This window comes from Phoenix dactylifera, chromosome 3 (assembly GCF_051530095.1).
Source record: "Phoenix dactylifera cultivar Ajwa chromosome 3, Ajwa_hap1_PhDact_Kaust_v1.1, whole genome shotgun sequence".
NCBI lineage: Eukaryota > Viridiplantae > Streptophyta > Magnoliopsida > Arecales > Arecaceae > Phoenix > Phoenix dactylifera.
The window spans coordinates 783,837-800,991 of record NC_143192.1 but is presented as its reverse complement, the minus strand read 5'-3'; the positions used below and the strand labels follow the sequence as shown (position 1 = coordinate 800,991).

At 47.4% G+C, this 17,155-nt stretch overlaps 2 protein-coding genes and 1 pseudogene across 2 annotated transcripts; all 3 read right to left on the bottom strand.

Moving 5' to 3' along the window:
- Positions 1-6,401: 6,401 nt before the first annotated feature.
- Positions 6,402-8,264, bottom strand: LOC103720458 (aspartic proteinase CDR1-like). Its single transcript, XM_008810164.4, has one exon. The coding sequence runs from the start codon at positions 7,686-7,688 to the stop codon at positions 6,402-6,404; it is 1,287 nt and encodes a 428-aa protein (XP_008808386.3). The 5' UTR covers positions 7,689-8,264.
- A 2,566-nt stretch (positions 8,265-10,830) lies between these two features.
- LOC120104501 (aspartic proteinase CDR1 pseudogene) lies at positions 10,831-12,111 on the bottom strand (annotated as a pseudogene).
- A 3,759-nt stretch (positions 12,112-15,870) lies between these two features.
- LOC149767853 (uncharacterized) lies at positions 15,871-16,536 on the bottom strand. Its single transcript, XM_089929355.1, has one exon. It carries the CDS (start codon positions 16,534-16,536, stop codon positions 15,871-15,873), a length of 666 nt encoding a protein of 221 aa, XP_089785481.1.
- Between the last annotated feature and the right edge of the window lie 619 nt (positions 16,537-17,155).

Here is a 17,155-nt window from a genome sequence, read left to right as displayed (position 1 = left end):
GACCTAATATGGGTTAGCCAAGAGTTGAAACCCATTTGACTTTAATTAGACCTGATTTGATTAGGTTTAATGTTTTCTTTAAGTTGGTTAAACCCAATTGGATTGGGTTTGATAGGGCCTTCACTTCTGGACCATTGGATCGCTTCCTGGATGAAGGATCTGGTCCACTGGTTGGCGCCTTCATCTGGACCATTGGATGGCTTTCTGGATGAAGGATCTGGTCCACTGGTTAGCGCCTGAATCTGAACCACTGGATGGCTCTCTGGATGAAAGATCTGGACCATTGCTCAGCGCCTGAATCTGGACCACTGGATGGCTCTCTGGATGAAAGATCTGGACCGTTGCTCAGCGCCTGAATCTGGACCATCGGTGATGGCATCTTACTTCTGGACCATTGGATGGCACCCTGGATGATGATGTCTTGATCTGGACCATTAGATGGCACCTAGATCTGGACCATTGGCTTTGGTTCACTGCATTTGGGCCCTTGGATCATCAGGATTTAAGAGGGAGATGTGAGAAAGAAGTTGATACACCCTTCTCCTTAGCACCCCATCATGATGGGATGCATCTCTTGGCACATGCCTCATCATGATGAGGTGTGTGGATGGGATGCATCCCTTTATGATGCATCCCTCCATCTCTTATAAATAAGGAGGTCCCTTGGGGTTCTAAAGATCATCCAAGAAAAAGCCTCTCCTTCTCTCTCCCTTATCCCTTCTTTCTTACAAGTCTCTCTCTTTTGTCCTAACCCAGGACAAGAGGGTCTTCTTTAGGATAAAAAGGCTAGTGAATGTTTTAGAGGTAGAAAGGAAGAAGTGAAGGAAAATCAGCCAATTAAATCCTTTGGAAGGATTGAACAATTAGAATCAAGTTTTGGTGGAGCTAGAGTCTTGAACCCATTCCTGTGTGGATCAACATCGGAGGGTGAACATTTGGGCACCTTAGGACATCTTCAGATATATTTGATATAGCGTGATAGGTATTCTTCTATACCAAGATTATATTTTCTACATTATTTGGTTATACTATTAAGGCGATCTTGGCTTATTAGGGTTTCATATAATGGGTTTTATAAGAAAATTTTATAATCCCGTATCTTCCGCTGCGCCCTAGGGCACTGGGAAACCCTAACAATAGAATCCCAAGAAGCTTACCCAGCATAACTCGCTGGAGAAGAGTACCGAGGCCGGTGACTCGGCCCCGAGTCTGGTGGAGGCCACTGTGACTCACCCAGAGTCGACACCGAGTCAAAACCAACCTAGTGGAAGCCAAGCCCAGGACCAAGGCCTAGGTCCAGGCCCAAGCCGGGCGATGGATCAAGCGGTGGGGCCGCAGGAGCTGGGCCAGGTTTGCTGAAGCAGGCCAGAAGCCCGACAAGGAGGAAACCGATGGCAGTCGGGCCAGCCTGCTGGGGACCCCCCCCCCCTCATGCCGGGTAAGGGCCCGACACACCCGTTGGGCGACTGGCTAAGGTTCCAAAGTTGGAGCCTCTCACCGGTAATTGGGGGCGGCCTCCAGGCTTTCGGAGGTGATGCACGGGGAGGCGGAGCCGGCCGAGAGCGAGCGTTCATTGCCCCCACCTCTCAGCGTGGGCTGGCAGGCCACATGGACACTGCCATGAATGGGCCTCCCCGGCGGGAGGTGACGAGCCCAGACACGGCCAAGGAAAGGGAGAGGCTAGACCCCACCATGGTGGAGGCGTGCGGGGAGGAGTCTGGCTTGGTGCAAGGCCCTGGGGCTACGAGACTCGAGAGGGTGCCCCGGGAAGAAGGCCAGGTGGGTGTCACGGGCAATGGCTCTGGTGTGCCCTCTCACGAGCCGTCGCATGAGGCCGTGGCCCAACAACTTAGGCGGGCGCTAGAGGGGCCAGCGTGAGGGAGAGGAGGATAAGGGAGTGGCTGGGGCGAAGCAGGACCAGGAGGGTGCAGCCCGGGCCATCACCCCCCAAATCATGATAAAAAGATCCTCTAATGGAACTGTCGAGGAGCTAGAAAACCATCTTTTAGACCAGCTTTCTGTAGGCTGGTGCATTTGCACGACCCCGAGATTTATGTCATGTTTGAAACCCAATTGTTGGAGGCTAGTTTGCAGTGGGTGAGGTGGTCCATCTCGAGATCCTGGGGGAGCTATGCATTGGAGTCACAAGGCCTATCAGGGGGCATTATTGTGTTATGGAGGTTAGGAGGCTGCAGCATCGACATATTCTACAAATGTAGTCAGCAGGTGGTTCTGGTGATCTCTGAGGAGAATGGGTCTCCTTGGGTCCTACTGGCTACTTATTCTAGTATGGACTATAGGGAGAGAAGAACTCTATGAGAAGACGTCACCAATCTCATCCAGCTGGGGCACCCGGTGATGATGGCGGGGGACTTCAACTGCATTGACGACCTGGAGGAGAAGTGGGGTGGGGGTGGGGGGTGGAAGGCTTTTAGCAACAAGATCGAGATCAGGGAGTTCCAGGACTTCATCCTATCCAATGGGCTTGCTGATCTCGGTTTCACCGGTCCAAGATCCACTTAGTGCAACAATAGGCTGGGGCAGGTGCATGTTTGGGAGAGGATCGATAGGGCCTTCGCTTCGACCAACTGGATCCAGAGGTTTCTGGACTTCTAGGTGCGCCACCTACTCGAGATTGCTTTAGATCACTGCCCTATCTTGGTGAGTACCTCACATGTCTTTTCGATTCATAATTCTTTTTGTTTTGAGAAGGTTTGGCTTTCCTACCCGCGGTCATAGAAAGTGGCGAGGGAGGCGTGGTGGACGCTAGTTCAGGAAGATGTGATGTACAGAGTGACTCGCAAGTTGGAGCTGACCAGGCGCCGGCTGCTCAGATGGAATAGGACGGAGGTAGGGAACACTTCAGGATGGTGGAGGAAACTAAAGGCTCCATTGCTAGACTCCAGGCTCTAGAGGACCACGGGGGCAGCCTTTCACATGTAGAGCAGAGGGAACTAAGGGGATTGCTGGTCAAGCATCACTCCCTACTCAGGAAGCAGGAGGTTTTATGGAGATAGAAATCCAGAGTTCAGTAGATTATGGAGGGTGACTAGGACACAAAATTCTTCCACCAGTCGACCATCATCCGGCGGCAGAGGAATCAGGGACATCAATGGATAGGTGATAGAGGACCCAGATACTATCAAGAGGACCATGGAGCAATTTTTTCGAGCCAGGTGGACAAAGTCAGTGGGTGGGGCAGGTGGAGATTGTGAGTCGGGCCCAGTGTCGAGGGTGTCTGGGGACGAGAACACAGCTCTGGTCATGCCGGTGTTAGATGTGGAGGTCCAAAAAGCCCTTTGGTCTTTGGGCGAGGATAAGGCCCGGTGCTCGGATGGCTTCCCACCAGTTTTTTTTGGAGAAACTGGCACATCATTAGGCAGGAGGTGACGACGGCTATCTAGCAGCTCTTTTCATCGGCGATGATGCCCGTTGAGTGGAAGAGGACCTTCATCACCTTGATACTGAAGAGGCAGGATCCGATAGAGCCGAGCCACTACCGGCCGATCAACTTGTGCACCACCTTGTACAAGATTGTAGCGAAGGTCCTAGTCCAAAGGATGAGGGGTATCCTACCGATACTCATTTGCCCTAAGCAAGGTGCTTTTATTGGGGGGCGGTCCATCTTAGACAACGTTCTCATTGCTCACGAGTTCATGTTGGATCTTCAGTGGGTGCCGGGATGCAGGAACCTGATGGGTGTCAAGCTCGATATGGAGAGAGCATACGACAGGATGCAGTGGGACTTCGTGGCTTGCTGCTTGGAGGGATTTGGCTTTCACCCAGTGTAGATCAGGTAGATTTAGGGATGTATTCTGACCCCATCTTTTGCTTTACTGATAAACGGCTATCTCTCGTAGTACTTTAAGTCATCGGTGGGGTTGAGGCAGGGATGCCCTTTGTCCCCACTTCTGTTCATCATCTGCGTAGATTCCTTTCTAGAGTGCTCCGGCAAGCATCGATGATGCAGGAGGTGGAGGCTTATAGTTCAGTGGCAAGCTCGGCCTAGATATCACACCTCCTGTTTGCTGAGGAGTTCTTTTACTCTTCTAAAAATGATGGCATCCAATTGACGGCATGTTATAGTCTGCAGTTAGTTTACTTCTAGGTCATTCTAGTAAGGTGATCACTGGCACATGTAGTTGCAAGTATATTTTTAGTGTGATTTTAGAGGTAGTTTCTTTCAGAGCCGCCAAATCATTAGCATATCCTAATGATCGCATATTGTAGTTAGGAGTTAGTCTCTTGCAAGGCTTTTCCCTAGCCAATCATGGCCATAGTCTTAAAGACTAAAAGAGGGAGCAGATGATTTACCTATATTGATTTGGAAATTCTTTCTTTATTAATTGCATTACATATTTTAAAATTTATGGTGATAAACATATTTTACATCATGTATTTATCAAAATATTTTGGTTCTAATTGAAAATCTTATATTTTGAAAATTGATACTTTGAGCATATTATGCTTGATCCATCTGTAGGTAAAGATGACTTCTAAGCTCTAGCTCAATCATCTCTTCTTATATTTTTCAGATGCTGAAAAATAGATTGGATATGGACTATAGGTTGTGCTAAAAGGAAATCAGGGGCTAGTCGACCTTATATGTACTTTGCTTAAGTTAATGAATTGATAAGATAGTTGTATGTTTTTATTTTATAAGATTCTCTAAACATCATTCTAAATTTTGTTATGGTATAAATATTCTTGCTGTAGTAATATCACTACATTAAATTTGAGCTGATATTAAAGTATATGAAAAAAATGCATGCCTTATATATCCTATTGCAATTTAACCCCGAGGAAGTATGGTAGTCTACCACATGTTTGGTCCATGCCTACAAGTCGGGGTGTGACAGCTTTATTGGATGGTGGAGAAAGAGGAAGGTAAAAAGAGTGAGGGAAAGTTGTTACAGGGGTAATCAAATTTAGTTTTTTTTCTTCCTTACAAAAATAAAAAGAAAACATATCTATAGATGTTGTGCAAAGATCTTTAGTTCATCCATGTGATCAAAATGAAAAGGCTCAGGTGTTGGTGCTGGAACAATGTGTCATTTTTGTGGGAAGAACTTAGTCAAAATTAGGAGGGAGCTAATAAACTAATATTTAATGAACTTGAAAGGGGAAGGACACCCGTTTGGGGGAAGAGGGGGAGGGGAAATGGAATGGCCCCTATAAAAAGAGAGTAGGCTATTACCCATACCTACCCTATACTTGCCTCAGGCAGGATGGGTAGAGTCTTGGGGTGGGACAAGGCAAGTAGAGTTAGACGAGGCTTGTTGGACAGACTTGGTATGGTGAGGCTAAAGAAGCCAATTGTTTGTTTTGCTTCAAGGGGAAGATTATGAAGAGTTATATATATGTAGGTCGAATTTAAGGTAGATTTTTCGATTATCCGTAGCCGGTAAAACCTACTCCATTAAACTTGGGTCGGGTACTCGATGGGGTAGTGTAAATTGCGACCCCTAGTAGAAGAATATCTTCTTTGGGGTGCTGGCCAAAATGTGATGTGCGCACAGGCTACATGCAGCAAGTGGTAGGAGAATCCTTGTCTTTTACGTAGGATTTAGATGGTTTGGATGGTTGCTCAGGTGTTTGACACATGCTACAGCTCAGCTCGATAGATAAATTTCAGTTCGATCCTGCCACTGAGTAAACTACGTACCCTCCTTCTTTCTTATATCTACTAGATTGGCCTTTATAGACGGACACACGTATATTCTCGGGCTAAAAAGAGAATGAGGATTTTTTATTAAAAACATATTTAATTCTCAATTTTGTAGAAAAAGTTTAAATTCTTTCTTAGAAAATGATAAATATTTAAGAGTTTGAAAACTCTAACCATGGATGTAAGTACAAAATAACTGATATCCATAGTTAATTATGAAATATTCACAACACATCTGTTTAAACTATCACATCTCGTACTTAGACTCGGGAATAGAATCATCCAAGAACCCCAAACTAAATATTTTCTTGCAGAAATAATTAATCTGACTATTTTTTTTTGCAAAATTGATTACTAAGTGAATTTTTTATGCAAAATCTAAGAAAAAGGAAAAATCATTTATATATTTTGGAAAAGAAATTTATATATGTTTCCTGATGTTGGATAGAGCTCGATGCTCGGTTCATGGTAAAATATATTCCCACATAATTTTAATCATATATTCCGAACCCAAGTAATGCATGGGCTAGAGAGTACCAAAATGAGTGATCTTTTTCTAGACATTTTTAGTGGTATAGATATAGAAAGAATTAAAATGAGTGAACTCTATTTGTTTTACATAGAAATTTATTATGAAATATTTCCGTGCAGATTAATAGATTGAAAGACAAAAATCCATAAACTAGTGAACGTAGACACTGAAGGGAAAACATCGATAGCTAATAAGAACCCTTCAGAACTTGGTGCAATCCGCGGGAGCAAAGGAGAGCTTCTGGTTCTCGAGATCATAGCCAATGTTGAAGTTCTGCTGAGCAATGTTGCCAATGATCCCAAGCTCCTCGGTCGGCACGATAGCAAGGCACACAGTATTCTCGTGATACAGAATGAACGTATTGACGGAGCTCAATGTCAAAGCCGCCCCCTCGAACTGGAACGTGATATCCGGGAGTTGTACTTCCCGGCTTTTGCTGACATCGAAGCACAGGTTGAACAACCCTTGGGGATCTTTTACCGTCGGGAGATCGATGATGTTCGTCAACTTATCCTCCAATGATTGCACCAGGCTTGAATCGAGCATCGTCAGGGTCGTGCCTGAGTCGACTATAACATCCCCGCTATTCACCGGGATGCTATCGCCGTCGACGGTAAGGCTTTGGAGAGAAACGGTGTAGAAAGTGTTTTGCCGACCCGGGATAATAGGAGTGGATACCATATGCCGGCCCGAGACTACCGCGTCGGCACCAAAGCTGATCTTGCTCGAGACGGATTTTTCGGAGTGAGGAACCAAGCAGTAGGAGAATTTCTTGTCAATGACGGAGCCCAGCTGGGAAACCAGAGACAAAGGACCGCCGCCGAGGCCGACAAGCCCGGCGGTTGCGTTGCTGAAGCTCCCTTGGCTATCATGCGAGCATCCGAACGCCACCTTGGGGATTTTGACGGGGCGGCCGCCGGCGACGTCGAAGGTGAAGGTCTCGGATGCAAGATTGCCGGAAGTGTGCGATCCATCTCCGTAGCTGTAGGTGTACTGGCACGTGGAGCTGTCGCTCGAGCAGCTCGGACGGGGGAGATTGGCGCAGGCGTCCGCCTGGCATGAGATGTCGCGGTAGGTGGAAGATTTTGTGGGATCGAAGAGGGGGGAATCCTGCGGGTAGCAGCCTTCGCAGGGCTCGCAGTCGGTCCAGGTAAGGTCGCTGCCGGTGTCGGCGATGGCGAAGAACTTGTTGGCCGGCGTGCCGATGTTGACCTCCATGAGGTAGGCCGCGATGTCAGAGACGACCGGGGACTGGTAAGTGCCATCGGAGGCAGCCAGGGAGAAGGCACGGCGGAGGTGGTCGGCGCGGGCAATGGATTGGCGGGCGTTCTCGAGGACCCGGTCGGATAGAGTTTTCGAAGGGTCGTAGAGTGGGGACTTTGGAGAGTCACGGTGGATGAGCTCGACGGTGAAGCCTCCCTTGGCCGAGGCCAGGAGAGGGAGGAAGAGGAGGAGGAGCGAGGAGAGAGCAAGAGAAGAGGAAGCCATTGTCTGATTTCTGGATGTGTTGGCGGAGCTGGTGAAGTGGTGGAGTATTTAAAGCCGGGGAAAATGAAGGGGTGTGCTCCGTGTGGAGGGATATCAGAAGGTGAAAGGATTCGCCGGAGATCGATGCACAGGCATGAATGCAGTGAAGCTGGACATTCTTCGGTCAGCCTGCATGGACCTTCTATCTTCGGCAACGTTCCATTCTGGGCCTGACATGGTAATGGGATTGTTCCTAATATGACGATTTGATTTTATTATTTCTTTCCTGTACATGTATGCCGACTTGATCTGACGTACGTCTGTACGATGTAAATAGGCACTTGATCTGCCGTCTGTTCGCCTCGTGGGGAAGGGGCAAACTTGGAGCGAGGGAAACCTGGAAAATCCAGGTCCTATTTGGTATTTATTTTCGGTAAATCAATATTTTTTATATTTGTTGTCCAGAGGAAAATCCGTTGATTTTTTCCCATAATTAAATTTCCTTCATTTGGGAGAAAGAGAAGTGAAGAAAAGCTATTACACAAAGACATTAAAGACGTTACCATGACTTACCTATATTGATTAAAAACATTAAAGGCTAAAAGAAGGAGGAGATGATTTACCTATATTGATTTGAAAATTCTTTCTTCATTAATTGCATTACATATTTTAAAATTTATGATCATAAAAAATAAATTTTAAAATATAGGATCAAGCATTAAATGATTTACTTGGGCATGAATTGAATTATTATTGCATCAAAATTCATGTTGATTTAATCACTTTTCATGTTTGCAATCTAATATGGCTATGATCACATGGGTTCAAAATAAAGTCTCTTTCCAAACCTCCAGTGCAATCACTGGCACATACCAATTGACGGCATATTATAGTCTGGAGTTAGTTTACTTTCAGTTATTCTAGTAGGGTGAGATGGCTGACACTTGTAGTTGCAAGTATATTTTTAGCGTGATTTTAGAGGTAGTTTCCTTCAGGGCTGCTAAATCATTAGCATATGCTAATGATCGCATATTGTAGTTAGGAGTTCGTCTCTTGCAAGGCTTTCCACTAGCTGATCATAGCCATAGTAAAGGCTAAAAGAGGGAGCAGATGATTTACCTATATTGATTTGAAAATTCTTTCTTAATTAATTGCATTACATATTTTAAAATTTATGATCATAAACATATTTTACATCATGTATTTATCAAAATATTTTGGTTATAATTGAAAATCTTATATTTTGAAAATTGATGCTTTGAGCATATTATGCTTGATCCATCTAGAGGTAAAGATGACTTCTAAGCTCTAGCTCAATCATCTCTTCGTATATTTTTTAGATGCCGAAGAATAGATTGGATATGGACTATAGGCTGAGCTGAAAGGAAATTAGAAACTAGTTGACCTTATATGTGCCTTGTTGTAGTAATATCACTACATTGATTTTGAGTTGATATTTATATGTATGATAAATGCATGCCTTGTATATCCTATTGCAATTTAACCCTGAGGAAGTACGGCCACCTACCACATGTTCGGTCCATGCCTACAGGTCGGGGTGTGACAACTTTATTGGATGGTGGAGATAGAGGAAGGTTAAAGGAGTGAGGGAAAGTTGTTACAAGAGTAATCAAATTTAGTTTTTTGCTTTCTTACAAAAATAAAAAAGAAAACATAACTATGGATGTTGAGCAAAGATCTTTAGTTCATCCGTGTGATCAAAATGAAAAGGCTCAGGTGTTGGTGTGTCATTTTTGTAGGAAGAGCTTAGTCAAATTTAAGAGGAAGCTAATAAACTAATGTTTAATAAACTTGAAAGGAAAAGGACACTCATTTGGGGGGAGGGAGGGAAAATGGAATGGCCCCAATAAAAAGAGAGGCGAATAGAGATGGCAACGGATCAGATGTGGATCGGATAGGCCATTACCTATACCTGCCCAGTACTTGCCTCGGGGCCAGGCAGGGTGGGTAGAGTCTCAGGGTGGGACAAGGCGAGCAGAGTTAGACGAGGCTTGTTAGACAGACTTGGTATGGTGAGGCTAAAGAAGCCAATTGTTTATTTTGCTTCAAGGAGAAGATTATAAAGAGTTATATATATGTAGGTCGAGTTTAAGATAGATTTTTTGATTATCCGTAGCCGCCCTAAATCCGCTAGGATGGGGTAAAACCTACCCCATTAAGCTTGGGTCGGGTTGGGTCGGGTACCCGATAGGGCAGTGTAAATTGCCACCCCTAGTAGAAGAATATCTTCTTTGGGGTGCTGGCCAATATATGATGTGTGCATAGGCTACATACAGCAAATGGTTGGAGAATCCTTGTCTTTTATATAGAATTTAGATGGTTTGAACGGCTGCTCAGGTGTTTGACATATGCTACAGCTCAGCCCGATAGATAAATTTCAGATCGATCCTGCCATTGGCTATAAACTATCCTCCTTGTTTCTTGTATCTACGAGATTGGCCTCTATAGACAGACACACATATATTCTCGGGCTAAAAAGAGAATAAGGATTTTTTATTAAAAACATATTTAATTTTAATTTTCTAGAAAAAGTTTAATTTCTTTCTTAGAAAATGATAAATATTTAAGAGTTTGCAAACCCTATCCATGGACGTAAGTATAAAATAAGTGATATGCATAGTTAATTATTAAATATGCACAAGACATCTATTTAAACTTTTGCATCTCGTACTTAGACTCCGGAATAGAATTATCCAAGAACCCTAACTATATATTTTCTTGCAGATAAAATAAATCTGATTTGTTTTTTTTTGCAAACTTGATTACAAAGTGAATTTTTTATGCAAAATTTAAAAAAAAAAGGAAAAATCCTTTATATATTTTGGACAAGAAATTTATATATGTTTCCTGATGTTGGATAGAGCTCATTCGGATCATAGTAAAATATATTCCCACATAATTTTAATTCCGTACCCAAGCAATGGGTGGGCCGAAGAGTACCAAAATGAGTGATCTTTCTTCTAGACATTTTTAGTGGTATAGATATAGAAAGAATTAAAATGAGTGAACTCTATTTGTTTTACATAGAAATTTATTATGAAATATTTCGGTGCAGATTAATAGATTAAATGGAAAGACAAAAGTCCATAAACTAGTGAACGGAGACACTGAAGGGAAAACATCGATAGCTAATAAGAACCCTTCAGAACTTGGTGCAATCCGCGGGGGAAAAGGAGAGCTTCTGGTTCTCGAGATCATAGCCAATGTTGAAGTTCTGCTGAGCAATGTTGCCAATGATCCCAAGCTCCTCGGTCGGCACGATAGCAAGGCACGCAGTATTCTCGTCATACGGAATGAACGTATTGACGGAGCTCAATGTCAAAGCCGCCCCGTCGAACTGGAACGTGATATCCGGGAATTGTACTTTCCGGCTTTTGCTGACATCGAAGCACAGGTTGAACACCCCTTCGGGATCTTTTACCGTCGGGAGATCGATGATCTTCGTCAACTTATCCTCCAATGATCGCACCAGTCTTGGATCGAGCATCGTCAGGGTCGTGCCTGAGTCGACTATAACATCCCCGCTATTCACCAGGATACTATCGCCGTCGACGGTAAGGCTCTGGAGAGAAACGGTGTAGAAAGTGTCGTTAAGACCCTGGATAAGAGGAGTGGATACCACATTCCGGCCCGAGACTACCGCGTCGGCACCAAAGCTGATCTTGCTCGAGACGGATTTTTCGGAGTAAGGAACCAAGCAGTAGGAGAATTTCTTGTCAATGACGGAGCCCAGCTGGGAAACCAGAGACAAAGAACCGCGGGCGAGGCCGACAAGCCCGGCGGTTGCGTTGCTGAAGCTCCCTTGGCTATCATGCGAGCATCCGAACGCCACTTTGGGGATTTTGACGGGGCGGCCGCCGGCAACGTCGAAGGTGAAGGTCTCGGATGCAAGATTGCCGGAAGTGTGCGATCCATCTTCGTAGCCGTAGGCGTACTGGCACGTGGAGCTGTCGTTTGAGCAGCTCGCATGGGGTAGATTGGCGCAGGCGTTCGCCCGGCATGAGATGTCGCGGTAGGTGGAAGATTTTGTGGGATCGAAGAGGGGGGAAACCTGCGGGTAGCAGCCTTCGCAGGGCTCGCAGTCGGTCCAGGTAAGGTCGCTGCCGGTGTCGGCGATGGCGAAGAACTTGTTGGCCGGCGTGCCGACGTTGACCTCCATGAGGTAGTCCGCGGTGTCAGAGACGACCGGGGACTGGTAAGTGCCATCGGAGGCAGCCAGGGAGAAGGCACGGCGGAGGTGGTCGGCGCGGGCGATGGAGCGGCGGGCGTTCTCGAGGACCAGGTCGGATAGAGTTTTCGAAGGGTCGTAGAGTGGGGACTTTGGAGAGTCGCGGTGGATGAGCTCGACGCTGAAGCCTCCCTTGGCCGAGGCCAGGAGAGGGAGGAGGAGGAGGGAGGAGAGAGCAAGAGAAGAGGAAGCCATTGTCTGATGATTTCTGGATGTGTTTGCGGAGCTGGTGAAGTGGTGGAGTATTTATAGCTGGGGAAAATGAAGGGGTGTGCTCTGTGTGGAGGGATATCAGAAGGTGAAAGGATTCGCTGGAGATCGATGCACGGGCTGCATGCAGTGAAGCTGGACATTCTTCGGTCAGCCTGCATGAACCTTCTATCTTCGGCAACGTTCCATTCTTGGCCTGATATGGTAATGGGATTGTTCTTAATATGACGATTTGATTTTATTATTTCTTTTCTTTTTTTTTTGGTAAATGCGGCATTTATATAGCTCTAACTTGAGTACATCCTGCCAGAAAGTAAAAAGTATAAAAGAGAGGGAATATCTCCTATAGCTGTCCATAGAAAATCTCTGGAGTGCCGAGCGACGAAGGAGGTGACCCAGTCTGCTGCTCTGTTCGCCTCCCGAAACAAATGTACTGCCTGCAGCCCACCCATCTCCTGAACCAGCCTGCGAGTCTCTCTGATAAGAGGATGGCCATCCCCATATCTATCCACACCTCGGATCCAGTCAATCACCACAGAAGAGTCCCCCTCGAGATACACCCTCTCGGCTCCAAGGGTCCTCCTCGCATATGTCAGCCCCTCCCATGCAGCCCGAAGCTCTGCCCCTACAACAGTAATCACAGGAGTGCGCCGGCCTCCGGCTGCTACTAGTCTGCCAAAAAAATCTCTGATCACGAATCCGATACCTCCAGATACACCATCCACCGATATACCACCATCGAAATTCACTTTGAGATGACCAAAGGGTGGGGGCACCCAAGAAACAAGGGCGAACCTGGGCGCTATAACAGCAGAAAGAGTGCCCCAGATGTCCCTGGCCATCTCAGAAGAGAACAACGTGGTAGCTGCGGTGACCTCCCTCGCCTGCAATACAGCTCTCTCCACCACCAGCCTCGGAAGCGACCGCCTGCCCTCAAATATGCCAGCATTCCTGTCCAACCAGATGTGGTAGGCCAGATATGCTCTGAGGATCCCCCCTCCCAAAGTCTGGGACTCCACATAGAAACACTCAGCAAATGGATCATATCCTATACCGACTCCACCACTTGGGATAAGGGAGCAGGTGATCTACTCCATATCTCTCTCGCCCTAGGACACTGCAAAGGAGCATGATCAATAGTCTCCTCAGTCTCCGTACACACCCCACAGAACTGGGTGACCCGCACTCCTCGCCGAACTAGCAAGCTTCTGGTTGGTAGGCATCCCCATGCCACCTTCCAGATGAAAAGCGCCACGCGCGGGTGAATCCGCATCCTCCAAATCCATCCTCCCTCAATCTGCCGAACCGGCTCCCTACTGTACAAAGCGTGGAGATCCCTAGCTCGTATCCGCGTCCGGCCTGATGACCTCCAAACTAACCTGTCAGGCTCCTTCCGGGCTGGTACCGGAAGGGCCAGAACCAACTCTGCCAGCTGCTCCCCAAACACCTTCCGAATCAGCCCAGTCCTCCATCGACCCCCAGCAGAGTCCATCAAGTCACATACTCTGTATCCACTCAACCTTGTCGAATCCACCATGATCGGCAGCCGGCTGATCGGCTGCTCAGTCACCCAGCTATCCTCCAAAACATCGATAGATCGCCCGTCCCCGATGGCCCATCTAATCTCCGGAAGCACCAACATGGCTCTGGCACACATCTCCCTCCAAACCGGTGAGTGGTGACGGCCAGCCCGTATCCCGGGCAACAAAGGACCATACTTGGCCCTCATCAATGAGGACCACATGCTGTCGGGCTCCAGCATAAATCTAGCTACATGCCGTGCCGCTAAAACCTCCCGCCTTACCACCAATGACTACACCCCCAAACCTCCCAATCTGGTCGGCTGACACACAACCTCCCATGCCAATAAGTGAATCCCACCTCTACCCCTACTCCTCCCCCAGATGAAGTTCCTAAAGAGCTGCTCAAGAGTCCTCAGAAATGTCACTGGAATGAGAGAGTTGGATAGAAAGTAAGTAGGGATCGAAGTAAGGACTGACTGAACCAAAGTAATCCTCCCCATCATCGATAATGTATGCATCTGCCATCCCTCCAATCTATGTCTGATACTAAGCTCCAAAGAGGAGCAGTTTCTGCTGCGTAGTCGCTGACCTGAAAGAGGAATCCCCAAGTATCTCAAAGTACCATCCTGCTCACCTACCCCCAAAATCTCCAAAATAGAATTCTTCACTGCCAATGTAGCCTTCGGGCTAAAGCAGATAGCTGATTTTGACAAATTGATACTCTGACTCGACACTGCACAATAGTCCCGAAGTATCCTACTGATGACTCCTGCGGCCTGTCAAGACGACCGGGCTAGCAATAAGCAATCATCGGCGAATAGCATGTGAGAGATCGGAGTAGCCCCCTCCACTGGCCTATAGACCTCTAACTCACTCATAGACACAGCAAATCAAATAGCTCTCGAGAGTGCATCTGCACAGATAATGAAAAGCAGGGGGGAGAGAGGACATCCCTGTCGCAATCCTCTAGATGACTCAAAGAAATGGGACGGCATGCCATTCACCAAAATAGCAAAAGAGGGGCCCCGAACACATTCCATGACCCAGCTAATCCATCTCACAGGAAAACCAAACCCCTGCAAGGACTGCTCCACAAAATTCCATCTCATCCTGTCGTAGGCTCTCTCTATATCAAGCTTGATCCCCATCAAGCTCCTCCTCCTTGGGGCCCTACGAAGATCAAACATAAACTCCTGTGCAATAAGCACGTTGTCAGTGATACTCCGCCCTCCCACAAAAGCCCCCTGCTCTGGACTAATCAGCCTCGGGAGAATGTCCCTCAACCTAACGGCAAGTATCTTTGATGTAGCCTTGTACATGGTCATCCACAGGCTAATCGGGCGAAAGTGCCCCGGCTCGGTAGCATCCTGCCGCTTCGATATCAATGTGATAAACGTCCTCTGCCAGTCAGCAGACAATGTAGCTGTGCTGAAAAACTGCTGTATGGCTGTCGTCATGTCCTGTCCCACAATCGACCAATATCTCCGAAAGAACAACGGAGGAAAGCCGTCCGGCCCTGGAGCTTTGTCCCCCTTAAGGGACCAGACCGTCTCCCTAATCTCCCTCTCCGATACTGGCTTGATCAGTGCTGCAATCTCCTCCTCCGTCACCCCTGCCAGAGGCATCGGAATATCTACTGGGCCCACACCCCCTGTCTCCTCGATCCACCTAGCCCTGAAAAAGCTCTCCAAAATCCTCGATATCATATCCGGATCCTCCAACAACTGCCCATCCTCACCTCTGATGGCTCTAATCCTGTTCTGATGCCTCCTGATCAATGTCGCCTGATGGAAAAATCTGGTATTCCGATCCTCCTCCAAAATCCACTGTACCCTCGACTTCTGTCTCCAGAGTATCTCCTGCTGTCTGAGAAGAGAATCATGCAACGCCAAATGTGATCTGAGCTCCCCCATCTCCTCCTCCGATAAACCTCTACTCTGGGCCTCCTAGGACTGAAGTCTGGTAATAGCCTCCTCTGAATCCTCAATCCTCCTGAAAATATTCCCCACCTCCTCGTGGTTCCACCTCCTCAATCGTCTTCTTGTCAGTTTCAGTCTCCGGGACATCCGGTACATAGCATCCCCCCTGACCGGTACACTCCATGCCTCCCTGACCATCTCCCAAGATCGCGGATAGCAAAGCCAAAGCTTCTCAAATCTAAAAGGAGAACATACATGAATAAATGCCTCAGTACTCACCAATAATGGATAATGGTCCGACGCTATCCTCGGCAAATGTCTGACATGATGCTCTGGGAAGCACTGAACCCACCCACCAGTAGCACAAGCTCTGTCCAGTCTCTCCCATACTCGGTACATCCCTGCTGATTATTGCACCAAGTGAACCGCGGACCCGAAAAGCCCAAATCAACCAATCCATTCGAGTCGAGAAAATCTTGAAACTCCTTAATTTTCCTTTTGTAAGTGAAGGGATTCCCTCCCATCTTCTCCTGGGCACTGACAATGCAGTTAAAATCACCTGCCATCAACATAGGTTGACCCTGCCTGATCAGTTGAGAAGCCTCCTCCCACAAAATCCTCCTCTCCCTAAACTCGGTACTAGCATACACAGCTGCAAGGACCCATGGATTGCCGCTACCCTCCAAGATTACCATAATCACCTCTTGAGTACAAACATTAAAAATGTCAACTCTGCATTTGCTCTGAGCCCAAGTGACAATAATACCTCCCGAGAGGCCTTGAGATTCCACTGCATAGAACCCCCAAGACCTCGGCACTGCCCTCCTTGCCTTTTGTAGGCTCCTCCCCGATAACCGGGTCTCTAGTAAAACAAAAATATCCGGGTTATGCTGATGCACCAATCTGCGGAAAGCCGGGGCAAAGGAAGGTTTTTCCGCTCCATGGCAATTCCATAGGATAACTTTCATGATACACTCGATGAGGCTGCACGGTCCACTCCCCCAAGACCGCTACCAACATCTACCTTCACGCTCCTCTCCCCTTCAATCTACATGACATTAGGATTTAACCCCTTAGCTGAATCCATCATTTGAAGCAACAATTGGAGATGCCTCCCTTCACTATTCAATAGTGCCAAACGGCACGCCATGTCAACAGACCCCTCCTCACGGCCCTCTGCTTCCCCCCGCTGCCCACTGCCAACTCCAGCACAGCCAGACTCCCCTATCTGCACAAGACCCTTCATTGATGAAACTCGCTTCACTGTTCCTTGTGCCGAATGGCACACTACAGGGTCAAGGGGCTTTGATGGGCGCTGGTTAGCACCTTCAACCTCCGCACCGACCTCCCCAGACCCACCATCAGTGCCACCATTATTTGGGCGTGCTAGCCGGCACGCCTTGCTCTTTGTCCTCCCATCAAGGCCTGAGCCGTCCCCCACTCCTAGCCCATCATCCCCTACACCCAGCGATGGCAACCTCCCATGTCCGGTCATAGGCTCATCAACCTCACCGGAATCCTGCCTCGTCACCGTCCGCTTCCGCCAGTCCGCCGCTACCGGCACTGCCCGAGCCACACCCCTCCAAG

What these genes read in the sequence shown, in the direction of transcription:
- LOC103720458 (XM_008810164.4), bottom strand. Translation starts at nt 7,688, where the DNA reads ATGGCTTCCTCTTCTCTTGCTCTCTCCTCGCTCCTCCTCCTCTTCCTC.
- LOC149767853 (XM_089929355.1), bottom strand. Translation starts at nt 16,536, where the DNA reads ATGAAAGTTATCCTATGGAATTGCCATGGAGCGGAAAAACCTTCCTTT.